This window comes from Taeniopygia guttata, chromosome 2 (genome assembly GCF_048771995.1).
Source record: "Taeniopygia guttata chromosome 2, bTaeGut7.mat, whole genome shotgun sequence".
NCBI lineage: Eukaryota > Metazoa > Chordata > Aves > Passeriformes > Estrildidae > Taeniopygia > Taeniopygia guttata.
Genome location: NC_133026.1, coordinates 50,189,549 through 50,202,238, shown reverse-complemented (window position 1 = coordinate 50,202,238; position 12,690 = coordinate 50,189,549). Strand labels below are relative to the sequence as shown.

The 12,690-nt window shown below is 33.9% G+C and overlaps 1 protein-coding gene across 2 annotated transcripts in view; it reads left to right on the top strand.

The window, feature by feature from the left end:
• The window catches only part of CNTNAP2 (contactin associated protein 2), a 1,027,622-nt gene that overhangs the window by 491,511 nt on the left and 523,421 nt on the right, over nt 1-12,690 (top strand). For both annotated transcript variants that reach the window (XM_072924024.1, NM_001193337.1), the window contains 3 exon segments: nt 3,676-3,879; nt 6,137-6,321; nt 9,515-9,658. In XM_072924024.1, the coding sequence (XP_072780125.1) occupies nt 3,676-3,879; nt 6,137-6,321; nt 9,515-9,658 (533 nt within the window).

Sequence of the window (12,690 nt, the reverse complement as noted above, 5' to 3'; positions counted from 1 at the left end):
GCAGCTAAGTAGCTGTGAAGTCTCAGTATCTCATGAGTCTTTGTGAATGCACACTTCTTCATTCTTAAACTGTTGGCATTGAAGATAGTTATATTTCTTTCATAAGAAGTGGAGTAAATAGAAAAGTTCTGGAGCTTGAGTCTGATTTGGGGCTGTTTCTTCATAATCAGTTCATATGTTGTTATCCAGTATCAAATAAAATACCGTCAAATAGATTTGATGCCCTGATCAAATTTTGCCAAATCCTGCATGTAGACTAAAGTACAGGAGAAAAGCATAGGTAGGAAGATCTGTGGCTGGGGATTTCGATTCCTTTGAGATTTGTGAATAGGGTCACATTTGTCACGCAATATCCTTTGGTCAATCTTTGCAAGGCTTTCTGTAATATTTTTTAGAGGAAAATTGATGATGCATTAATTAATGAAAGGACTTTAATGTGGTCTCAAGCATTTACTGTGATAAAGCCTAAGACATCTGTCTAGCCAAAGGAAAGTGGTATTATATTTTACTGGTTTAACACTGTTTTCCAATCTATCTATATAATAGGAAATCCAGTAGGGCAGAAATCAAACTGCAAGTAATCAGATTTGTACTTCCTATTTCCATGTAATTAAAAAAAATTCTCAGGTTTTCTTTCCCCCTTCTTTCTTCATTTTCTTCTTCTTTCTTCTCTTTCTCTCACTTTTTTTAACTTTATCTTCTCTTATGAAGGTTTTCCCCATTGCAGCAGTAGCCTCTGACAAGAGTCACTGACTGCAGGTGAATGTACTTAGGTCTTTTTCCTACTAATGCTGATAGATGAGTGGCTAAGGAGGAGAAAAATGATATATTTATACTACAATTATAGGAATTATATGGTTTACTGTCTGAGCAGCATTCTGCACTATGATAATTTTGATGATATTAAATATCTGAGTGTCATCATAGACAGAACACAAATCTTTACTACAGTCTACATATGATAACTCTTAAGCATAATTACTGTGTAATCATCAGGTGATTGAATTATCATTCAGACCCATGCTGACAGTACAACCATGCATAAAAAAAAAAATCTGCTTAATCAAAGATTACTGCAGTTTCTTTTTTTGATTGAATTGTTTTCAAAACATGGGAATTCAGGGGCAGATTCTGAAAAAATGTTGCCTTTTTACTCAGCTTTGTTAAAGTGTATAATATAAATTTTCTTCAAAGAATAAGTACACCTATGCAACTGTAACAATGATATAGGAACAGAAGGGATACTTGTCTTGTTATGGGCATCTTGTGAATCCACAAAACCGCATTGTCCTGATCAGCTCTGGGTCAGATCCCCGATTGTTAAGCCAACCTTTTCAGATGTTACAAAGTGGTACCAGCTGGCCTTAGGAGAAAACTGATATAACCCATACAGGAGTTTCTGTAACCATCAGAAAGTAAATTTAAGAAATTTAATGGAAGACAATCTCGGATATTGCATATGGAATCATGGTTTTATGATGTATATTTGGTATGGAGGTTACTTAAGGTGTAATGTCCACCAATTTTCTTTCATTTATAACACTTGTGCCAGGCAGTTGTATGTAGATTCAAAAGAGCAGGATCTTTATACCAAATTTGCTTTATATAAAGGTAAGATTTTTGTGATAAAAGGGTGACTTTCATACTGCATTTTTTTTCTGTAAATGGATTTCATGTTTTTCTAAAAGTGGGTTTTGTTGTTGTTGTTTTTTCCATAAACTACATACAAAAATCTCAAGAATTAATTGTCAGATTCTTGACAGTTTGCAAGACAAACAAAGCAAACTGGTTCATATAATCTTTGTTCCATTATTTTTCTAACAATTTATTTTGTTTCTTTAAAATGTAATCATTCCAGAAGTAATGGATTTACTTGAGTCACGATAATCCCACTTCTGAAATTTCATTTGTTGCTTCTGAATATTTCGGCATCTATGCCCAAGTAAATGTGTCCTCTTTCATGCTGGTAACTTCTAAACTGATTTATTGCAGAACAAATACAACATACCATTTTGATATTAAACTTTGAGCTGACTCCCATGGCTGGAATATGTCATTTGCAAAAATCAGATCAGGTTGAGACTTCTAGATGTACTTAAAGCATAATACATATTTACTATTGAAATTTGCAATTTAAGGCATGTTTTATAAAGAAAAGTGATATTTCTAATATATATTTCTGAATTCTGACAAAAATGAGATGTATGTTGATAATTATGGCATATCACAGTCATTTCTAAGGCTCGTATTTTACGTACCAAATAAAATTCTTCAAAATTGAGTTGGCATAAACAGTAAAGGGATCACAGTTTATCACTTCTTCAGAAGTCTTTGCAGGTTTCGGAAGACTTGGCCATATAAATTCAAATTGAAATATATGCAGTTAGGCATAGTATACATAGTGTTTTAATGGAGTTTTGAAACAGACTTCTGTATTAATTACACAACAGAAATGTGTTTGTCTCTGTTTTTTTGAGAGAGGTGGAAGTTTTAAATTAATTCCCAAAATAATAACAAAAACAAGTTAGGAATTTTAAAAAGTTGCAATCAATCACTGAAGAGCAAACCACAGAAGAAGGCAAAAATCAGATGTGGTTGAATAATATATGATAAAATGCCATCCTTCTTTTCATTCAGAGCATGAATGAATATAGTGTGTCAATCAGGAGTATAAATGCTTTTGAAAAACAGGAAGAATTTTACTTAGCAACTATTCAATTGTTAGTTGTCAACAGTGAGGATGAAATGTTCATGCAAACAGTTGCTAAGATACTGGTGATTTGATTATTAGCAATTTACAAATGTGATTTCTTAAATATGTGTAAATTTTTAGAGATAAGTATCTGAAATCTTTTACAGAACTCAGCTTAAGTGGCAAGATTCAATATTCAGCATAAATGCATCTGTTGAATGGAATCCTGTTCTGCAGCTATTTTTACTGGGATCTAGCATCCAGAAAATTGTGGAAAATTGCTGTTCATACTTTAGAGATTGCATAAAGAAAATAAGCAAAACAAAATTTTGTAGTGTTAGTACGCAATATATAGATATGAATATTGGATTGACCTTAAATGGCATCCCTCAGTTTCCACGTATTTTGGACAAAACCAAACATGAAAAAATTAGTTCAAATGACAGAGGTTTTTTTCTTCTCAAAATTAGTTGAGGTCACAACTTACCTGCCATTTCATGAAATATACAAGGCTTATGTTTGTTTCATATAAAGTCTAAAATTGCCAGGCAGTTACTCTGGGCTCATGTTTTATTGTTTACAGTCCTTACAGATACCTCTAGTGAATTTTAAAGAGGTATCAAATGATTTATTAATGACCACTCAAACGTTTACCTTTCATTTTGAGCTATAATTAGGTAAATGTACATGACAGCAACTGTATTTGAGAGAAATTGTAAGTCATTGACTACTACTGCAGCATTTTTCCTCCCAGATCTAATTAATTTATATTTTTATTTTATGTGGATTAAATTTATATTCTGCTTGCTTCTTATTTTGATGGTATTAAATTGTGGATGAAAGAAAATGTATTTACAATGCATATCACATTTGCGTATTTTTTATTCTGTTCAGGTACAATCTGCACATGGCATGTCTGTTTTTCCAGTTGCCGTAGGAATATGCAATCTCTCATCAATGATTTTATTTTCTTTTTCCTTTAGGGGCTGATGTCATCAATTTTGATGGCCATGTAGTGTTGCCATACAGATTCAGGAACAAGAAAATGAAAACGCTGAAAGATGTCATCTCTCTGAAATTTAAGACCTCTGAAAGCGAAGGTGTAATCTTCCACGGAGAAGGACAGCAAGGAGATTATATCACCTTGGAACTGAAGAAAGCCAAACTTGTTCTAAATTTAAATTTAGGTATGTTTTGATTGTTTAGTTTCATGGCAGTTTTTAACTCTCACAAAAATTTTAGGTCAAACATTTAATCCTCTTTCCCACAGTAATTTGATAATCTACATTTAATTCAGCTATTTTTTGAAAATGTTGTTAATTCCCTTTGTATATGTTGGGGGAGTGTGTGTGCATGTTTAGTTCCATCCTGTCCCTTTTAATCTGTGTGAGATAATCTGAAAAGAAGATCATACAGGAAAGCAAGATCAGCAATATATTGTCATTACTGCAAACAAAAAAGAAAAAAATAGCTTGCCAGAATTATATTTGGTCTCAGCTGTGGCTTTGTGTGAGAGAAGAACACTGTCATCACTTCTGGAGAAATAAAGGTCACACTTAGGAACCTTGAAGAAAAAAAAATAGTATCAGTCTACTAAGCTACAGGCCACATGGAGTTTGAGTTCAGCAGCCTTCCTAGAGTCTAAGAAGAAGGGCTAGGAAAGGAAAAGAAACAGATTGTTTAATCAGGCAATTTTATGATGAAATCCTGTACATATTACTCTAGTTCCAGTCCTCCCAGTAGAGGACTACAGGCTCATAAGTGACTGGATTTATAAGGTACATTTATTATGAAAAAGATCCACATTTATCTGGTTTCAGGTTTCATTCAAACAAAAGAACCTTAGAAAAATATTTCATGCAATTTTCCTTAATTTTTGTATAGATACGTGAAGAGTAAATTGTTCCGTTTGTTATTTACATTGAAAAATACTTATTTCAACTAGCATTTTCTGCTGTTCTTTTTCTAACAATCAACATGAACAGATGATGAGCTAACTATAGCAGTTACCTATTTTTAACAATTTTAATTGCAGTAGTAACCCTTTCATTTCCTGTTCCTCTTTAATATTCAGCACAAACTGTCTTCATAAGCTATTATATCTTCCGTATATTTGGTGAGGATGCTCTTGAATCATTAGGCTGATAAATGGGACTAGGCCCTGTGACATGCACTCAATAAACAGATGCAATGCTTTATGGTGTTATTATTCCTCTGCCTGATAGTATTGTCTTTGCATCAGACACAGCAGAAAAGCAGGCTCCTCTTGCCTGGTGAGATCCCGTGACTTAATTTCAAGCACCAGGGACTGGGGGAAGGATGGGGAGACAGAAGTGGATTTAGGTTTCACTTTGCTCTGCATTTGAGTTTGTGTTGAAGAAACTGAGGCTCAGTGACACACATGCAATTCTATTTTATTTTTTAACCAACAGGACTATGGGCCTTCAGCATAAAGGCAGGATGGTCATTTGTAGGGAAGTAGTGTCTTAACCCATGGAAATGGGATTTGCCAGAATGTGTTTTCAGCATGCACAAACTTTAATGTCTCAGTTGCAGGCATTCTTAAGGGTAAGAAATTCTCAGCCTCAGAAATGTTTTAAGTCCTCATGTATTCAGAACATGGAAGATTGCATTGAGTTATTGAGCAGTGCAGCAATTTTTTACACTTGCTGCTGAATTAGTCATTTGCTGCTCCAGTTGGGATCCATGCTATCAGCCTTGCTGGCTTAGCTACGTCAGTCAGATGGCAATGAGATGTGATCTCTGACTAGCACAGCTTCACTGGCAAAACCCCCTGGATAACACAGTGGAGAATTGCAAAATAGTACTCTTGCTAGTAGTTTGACTTTCCGAATAGGAAGATTGCTTCAGGATAACAGACCAAAATAAGCTGTATTAGTACAAGATGGTTTTTGCTGATGTTAGCTGCACTGAGCCTTTTCCCCTCTGCTTGCTAGTATAATGATACTGGTAAAGTCCACAAAGCGTAGAACTCAAGAGTGAGATTTTGGCTGGTTTTGCCAGAGTCTGTTATCAGGGTCCCCAACATTCATATACCACTACAGTTCCAATGCAGCTCAGGATCTGGCCCAGAGGTGACAGCTTTTCTTTTCTGTGGAGTAGGAAAAAAAGCAGAAAACCCTTGATGAAAACATCTTTACAATTGGAAATTGGTATTGCTTCTCAGGTTCATTTCCAAATAACTGCTGTTATGAATCTATACATATATTTAGACAGTTCAGTGATCAGATGCTTGCTGTATTTGTCTAGCTATTTGTATTGGTGGCAGTAACTCTCCACTGGGCAGATCCCAACTTTGTAGCACACTGACTTCCTCCAGTCAATTGCATGTCTGGTATGATTCAGGTGAAACATTTACAAAGAAAGAGGAAAATGTTTGCCTAACTAGTACGAGGTGAGAAATGCTATTGTTTCTGTTCTCAGGCAGCAACCAGCTTGGCTCTATTTTTGGGCACACATCTGTGACAACAGGCAGCCTCTTGGATGATCACCACTGGCACTCCATCATCATAGAGCGCCACGGGAGGAACATCAATCTCACCCTTGACAGACACATGCAGCACTTTAGAACAAATGGAGAATTTGATTATCTGGACCTGGACTATGAGGTAGAAAATGAAAATTATTTCTTGTCATTCAAATTGGTTTTATAAAGTCCAATAAGAAAGCTAACATAATTTGTTTTCTTAATTATTCATGCATTTGTTTTGATTACTTATTCCCTTACATTTCCTGAAACTTTCTTTCCAATGGTGTTCTCTCTTAAGTGTAAATTATGTTTCTATTAATTAGCCTACCAAGTCCCATCTGGTGTAACAATCATCTCTGCCCTTTGTTTTAAAGTGGGAGATGTGTGTTATTCAGCAAGATAAGCATAGAAGATTTTAAAAATCTGTAAAAGCAGCTGCTCTAAGCAGGAAGAATATTTTTTAAAGTATGGTGCAGTCTGTTGTTCCACTCAGGTGATAATTTTGCTCTTGAATCAGAAAGGTTTAGTCTGTAGTGTTAGTATTTATTTTTAGCAAAGGAAGCAGGTTAGGATCTTTTTATTAATATAGATCTTAATCTATCCTGTCTTAGGCAGGTAGATACTTCCTTGTATTTTCAGAAATAAGGCATCAGTATCTTCCTTTGTGAAAGAAGCAATGAAGAGTTAGAAAGTTGTAAGAAAACTTGTTTAATCAATCAGGTTAATGCACACAAGTGCTGGTAGTAATTAAATGTGGATTTATTGTTTGATTACACTACAGCTTCAGCTATTATGAACTTGTTCAGTTCCTCTAATCTGCACATGAAATTCAACACAATTGCAATTGATTATTGCAATCTTTGTATAATATTTTCTTACACTTTTTACTGTCTCTAATGAGAATTAATTTGGTTGCCTGCACCAAATGTGTAACCTCCACCCTTACATCTTTTTAAGATGTAAGAGGGAATATAAATGATGTCATGGAAAAAAGTTTGAATTAACTTGTGTATTTATATTTTTGGAATTTTTTGACCAATAATTTATGAATGTTTGAAAAAAAAGTAATTATAATTGTAAACGTTTCTGAGTCAAATATTTTCTTATATTCCAAAAGAAAGCAAGCAGATTTGCCTGTACCTCTGTTAATTATTGAGCACTGAAGATCTGAACCGAGCTACTTAACACTCATATAAATAGATTTTATTAAAGGCATTTTAAAGACTTTCAAGTGAATGCACAACAGAAAAAAGTTGAATGCCATAAGCCAGGGTTGTGCAATTTGTGCACCTATATATATATATATATATATATATATATATATATATATATAATGTTTTCATAAAAAACTTACTGCATATAAAAAGTGTATCCCCAGTAAGAGCTGAATTCAGTGCATTAACCTTCCCTTCCTCTCTGCACAAAGAGATCCCACTGGCAGTTCTCAAAGATACATTTAATTTTCCATATACATGGGTCTCCTTGTGTTTAATTGAACTTTTTTGTGTGTGTGTGTATATATGTCTGTGGTTGATGTAAACTCACGAGACTTAATCTCTTCTCCTTCCTTTCCTCACTATTATCTCACTGGTTTTGGAGCTAAACACCATGGACTAAATTTAATGGTGTTTGGGATTAAAAGGGAATAAAGCCAAAGGAATCAAAACTATTTTTCATAGACAAAAAGTTTCTAGGTTAACCTCTGACAGAAAAGTTAAGTAAACACAAAAGAGGAATAAGCATTCATTCTGATTGCATTTCTCAGACCAAAAAATAGTCCCTTAAGTTGCTCTTAACTCTGTCAGGTTATATGGTTTTTGCTTCTTCTTCATCTTGTCTTCAAAAATTTTAATTTAATTTTTACAGTTGATTTAATCCAAGCACATGATTATAACATGCATAAGATGTTTGACAACCATTAAAATATTACAGTCCCATTCTCCATATGAAGAGCTGTATCTTCTCTAAAGTCAAGTCATGTCAATTTACAATACCCAGGATGTCTCCACAAGACTTTTACACACAAAAAGCTGATGTGTGTGGTTTATAAAGGTTTTAGGTTTCAGCTGAATAGTTTTAGTTCTTTGTATATGCTAAGTGGAAGCCTCCTCTTTGGGATAGAAACTGATGTTTCACATGCATTTAAAAGTGAAAATGCCAGCCTAGAGCTCTGTTTTCCTGCTGTTGGTAATAACAAGTGGAATGGACAATGAATAATGTTTAAAAGCTTCATTCTGTCAAATCTCAGCAGTAGACTACAAATTCATATTTTTCTGAAAATTTGTGGGGCAGGAAAGCAAAGTGTCATTACTATTTATGCCATCATCTAATGGATATAATTACCTAACACTGATTGCAGGGACTAATCTCATGAGCCCCTTATTCTTGGCATTTGGGCTGCAAAATATTAATGAAAACATGTAGCATTATTCACTTCCAATCATTTTCATAAAGAACATTATGTGGCAGAGACCTGTATCATCTCTATGGAGTTGCAGAAATGTCACTCATCAAAGATGGACATTTCTAGTGTGTAAATATTTGGATTTCTAAGTTTTTAACACTATAGATTATGGGTAATGCAGAATCAATTACCCAGGGCAATGAAATTCAACTGTAAGACAAAAACCAATTCCTATTTGAGTTTGATAACTGACTCCTTGCAGTGGTTGTCTTAATCTTCCCTAAGGAGATAATTTCAACAGATAAATCAAGGGGTAACCCCTCATTGTCTATAAGTACATGACAAAAGCATGTTCTTGGTAGTGAAAGGTCCTTCTGTCTACCAGGGGATTGCAGCTTTAACTGTGTGATTCTGTAAATTCTTCTGGGTGAAGCAGACATATAAGCATTACAGCAGAATTACATGCCACATTAGAGCCCACCACTGCTGTGCACTAATCTGAGCTCTGGCACACAGAACTGAGTGAATGATTTGAATCAGATTATCTGGCTAATTTAATGTCTACTTTTGTTTAGAAAAGTAATATGATGGAAATTTGTCTCAATTTCCTTGGTTGAAATCCCTATTTTCCAATAGCAATCAGAAGTGTTCACATATGAATTACTGTGATGTGTGTCTGTTCACCATTTGGACAATTGGGATAATGCTTGGGTTTGGCTACCATAAATAATTAAAATTAATTACAATTCTTTTTCTGCTTTTGCCGTATTTATTTGATACATCCTTCTGTAAAGAGTGCTGTAAAGAGTGCCAGCTCTCTATTTTGCCATGGTTGAGTGTTCAAAGAAAGCAAATATATGTACAACAAAATTCTTTAAAAGTCTTTGCCTTCCAGTAACTATCTACCATTTTTCTGTTTCATTTGAAGATAACCTTTGGAGGCATGCCTTTTTCTGGCAAGCCAAGTTCTAACAGTAGAAAAAATTTCAAAGGCTGCATGGAGAGCATCAACTACAATGGCAATAATATCACTGACCTTGCCAAGAGGAAGAAATTGGAACCTTCAAATGTGGTAAGATCATAATTTCATGGTCATCTCCCTTCTGCTTTTCCTTCTGAAGAAGACTAGAAGGTTTTTGAGAGTGTGTAAATTATATTCTTGTGATATACTGCAATAATATAAAACAAAGCAAATTTTACCACAAATCCAAAGATCTTATTATATGTACATTTGTGACTTAAAAAAATTATTATCATGTATAAGCATTTTATTTCTGGGGTCTTGTTTCATCTTCCAAAAAATATCCTTTAGTGTAAGTCAGGTTAGGGTTTTTTGGTTTTTTTTTTTTTTGTTTGTTTGTTTTTGGTTTTTTTTTAAAGAAAATCAACTGAAGTAGTAAGTGCTTTTTCCCTTTCTTCTCAAATTATAGTAGTCCAAAACCAGTGCAGACAAGATTTATTGTTAAATGAATTGCAGCTTTCTTGTGGCTTTTAAATCCTGGTAATATTCCATCCCTGCTGAGCTAGTTGGATTGCTTTAGTGCAAAAGTCTTTGGATGAGTATGCTTCTACAGTCTTTTCTGATACGTCTGAAAAACCTCAAGATATTATACTTGAAAATTATTATTTGCTTATTAAAATTACAGAAGTTATTAACATTTTACTCTATTTTTACTGTGGCTTAAGTGTTCATAGCTGCTTTCATGTTCAGACTTGTGGCTTTATGGGCATGGCGATTAAGAAAGAACATACTTTAATTTCTGTGTTTTTAAAGTTCTAAGTGTTCCTGAAAATGCTTGCTGGCATATAAAGGCAATGTAAGTAAGAAATAAATGTATTATTGCTGCGAGTTTGAGATGGTTTGAATAACTTTTCAAGGCTTTCTTCTGTACAAGTTTATATACTTCACAGATTCCTGCTAATATGTAGGTTTACACAATTTCATTATCCTTTATGTAATAAATTGCAAAAATATACATATGCAGTGATGATGTCATGCAAAGGATGAATCATCCTTGGACAGTAAAACTGAAGCTTCCTGTCATTGTATGACTAAATGGTCAAGGAAATCCAAAGGCAACCATGAGTATGTGATATTTACCTATACAAACTCAGCCTGACATCTATAAACTTTTCTGCACATAAATTTCATCAGTATTGTCAAAGGTAAAGAATACAATATATATTCCATTCGTTAAGATTCCTGTTTTAAATTTTTTCAACTTAATTGAATGAACTCCTGAAACTAACTTTTTTATCATTTTTTCATAATTACAAGAGATTTCCTTCATGCAGGGCATTTTCAGCTTTAATGTAACCATGATTTTGAAAGACTAATGTCTGATTTAAAAAAGAATCTTTGTACAGGAGCAATCTTTCCATTTTGCTTTATCAAGACCACTGCAAGTTAGCAGGACATATTCTTAAAACCTCCTTCTGAACAGAAGTGTTGCTTAAGAAGTTCCTATAGTGCAAATTCTGTCCTTTAAAGTCCTAGTCTCTCAAAAGTGTGACATAGATAGCAGACATGTAAAGTCTCTAATAAATCATATTTCTGATTGTTTCTTTTTTTTTTTTGTTTCTTACTGTTAAAATTCTGTTACCCATAACATGAAAGTAAAATCCACAGAAGAAGCTCTGGCAGTATTAGTGCCACATCAAGAGGTGATATGCCAGTTTAATTTGATGCTTCTGTTGATTTCCAATTCTGAGAATGACTAGAAAAATAGAAGTGACCTTTGTTTTCAGTAGAAATACTTAAATTGCTTCAGCTCTTCAAAACAAAATCAATTTTACACTAACTAAATCAGCATAGATTTTTATGTTTTTACAAAACCATTTCTCTCCCAGTTTTTAGCCTGATTTAGCAAGAGAAATAGACTTTCTTGAGCCTATTGTTGTTGTTAGGCATGTTTATGATGATTGCCCTCAAGCAACCCAACAGCTCCATTATAGGAGATTCTGTACAAACATGTAACAGGAGACACACACCTTCCCCTTAAAAGGCACAACACACACAATATAATGTGGCTGAATACAAGCAAAGTAATCAGTCTGTTTGTGAGAAGTATTACAAGATAAATTCAGAGAAAAGAAGGATTTTAAAGGGAAAAAAAGGAAATAATATTCCTGGATGAAGACAGTTGAATTTCAGAAGTCATGTAGGGAAAGGGACTTGACAAATTAATTATAAAAAATCAGGAGGCCCAGAAAATCAGAGATGATAATAAGATTATCTTTATTTTTCTCTGAAAAAAATTAATTTTTAAAAAAATTGGCTCTCATATACATACATGGTATGTATGCAACAAAAATGTACCACCGAGCACCGTTTGCTTTGTTGAAGTTTAAGCATGAAAAGACAAATTAAAAGTATTTTAATTTAAGAAACATATTTGATTTAGATTCAGAAGGTAAAGGGGGAAAATTATTTTAATTCTTTTTTGATGTTTAAGATGGTATTAGTGAATAGGGCATTGCCCATACTATGTGATCCATCCTGATTTAACAGGTAGTATAGTCTTAATAAACTGTCCTGTGTTGACTTCCTATTTGGCCAGTAGGTCTTTTAACTGGGAAAGGTATTTACAGTAGTATTTTACAGAAGGGATTATCTTTGAATGTGGATAGGCAAAATTGATTTATAAGTAAACATGGATCTAATTTACCATACTGATGAAAGATCACGGTGCACGGCTCAAGCTACACAAATTAGGTTGTTTTCACCTTTTCCCTGCCAATGGAGTATGAAAAAGTCTCTAATAAGACCAAGAGTTTCAATATAAATGCACAGTATAAATTTGACTTCCAGATGTCATTGCCCAGAAAATTATTCAGCAAGTCACTCTGAATCTACAAAAAGTTATCTCATTCTCTTTGAAAAATGAAGAGGCTATTACAGAGACAAGCTGTAGATTAACTCTAAACCTTGACCTAGAACTAGTGAACAAACTGTTTAAGATTGGCTGTACTTAAAAAAGGAGCCATCTTGTGAACTACAGTCATAGAAGGGATCAATAATCCAGTTCATATTAATCTGAATAGCTCAGTGGGGAAAATGCTAACTAGCAGGGAAATTAGAATTATGTGTTACTTTCCCGAGAA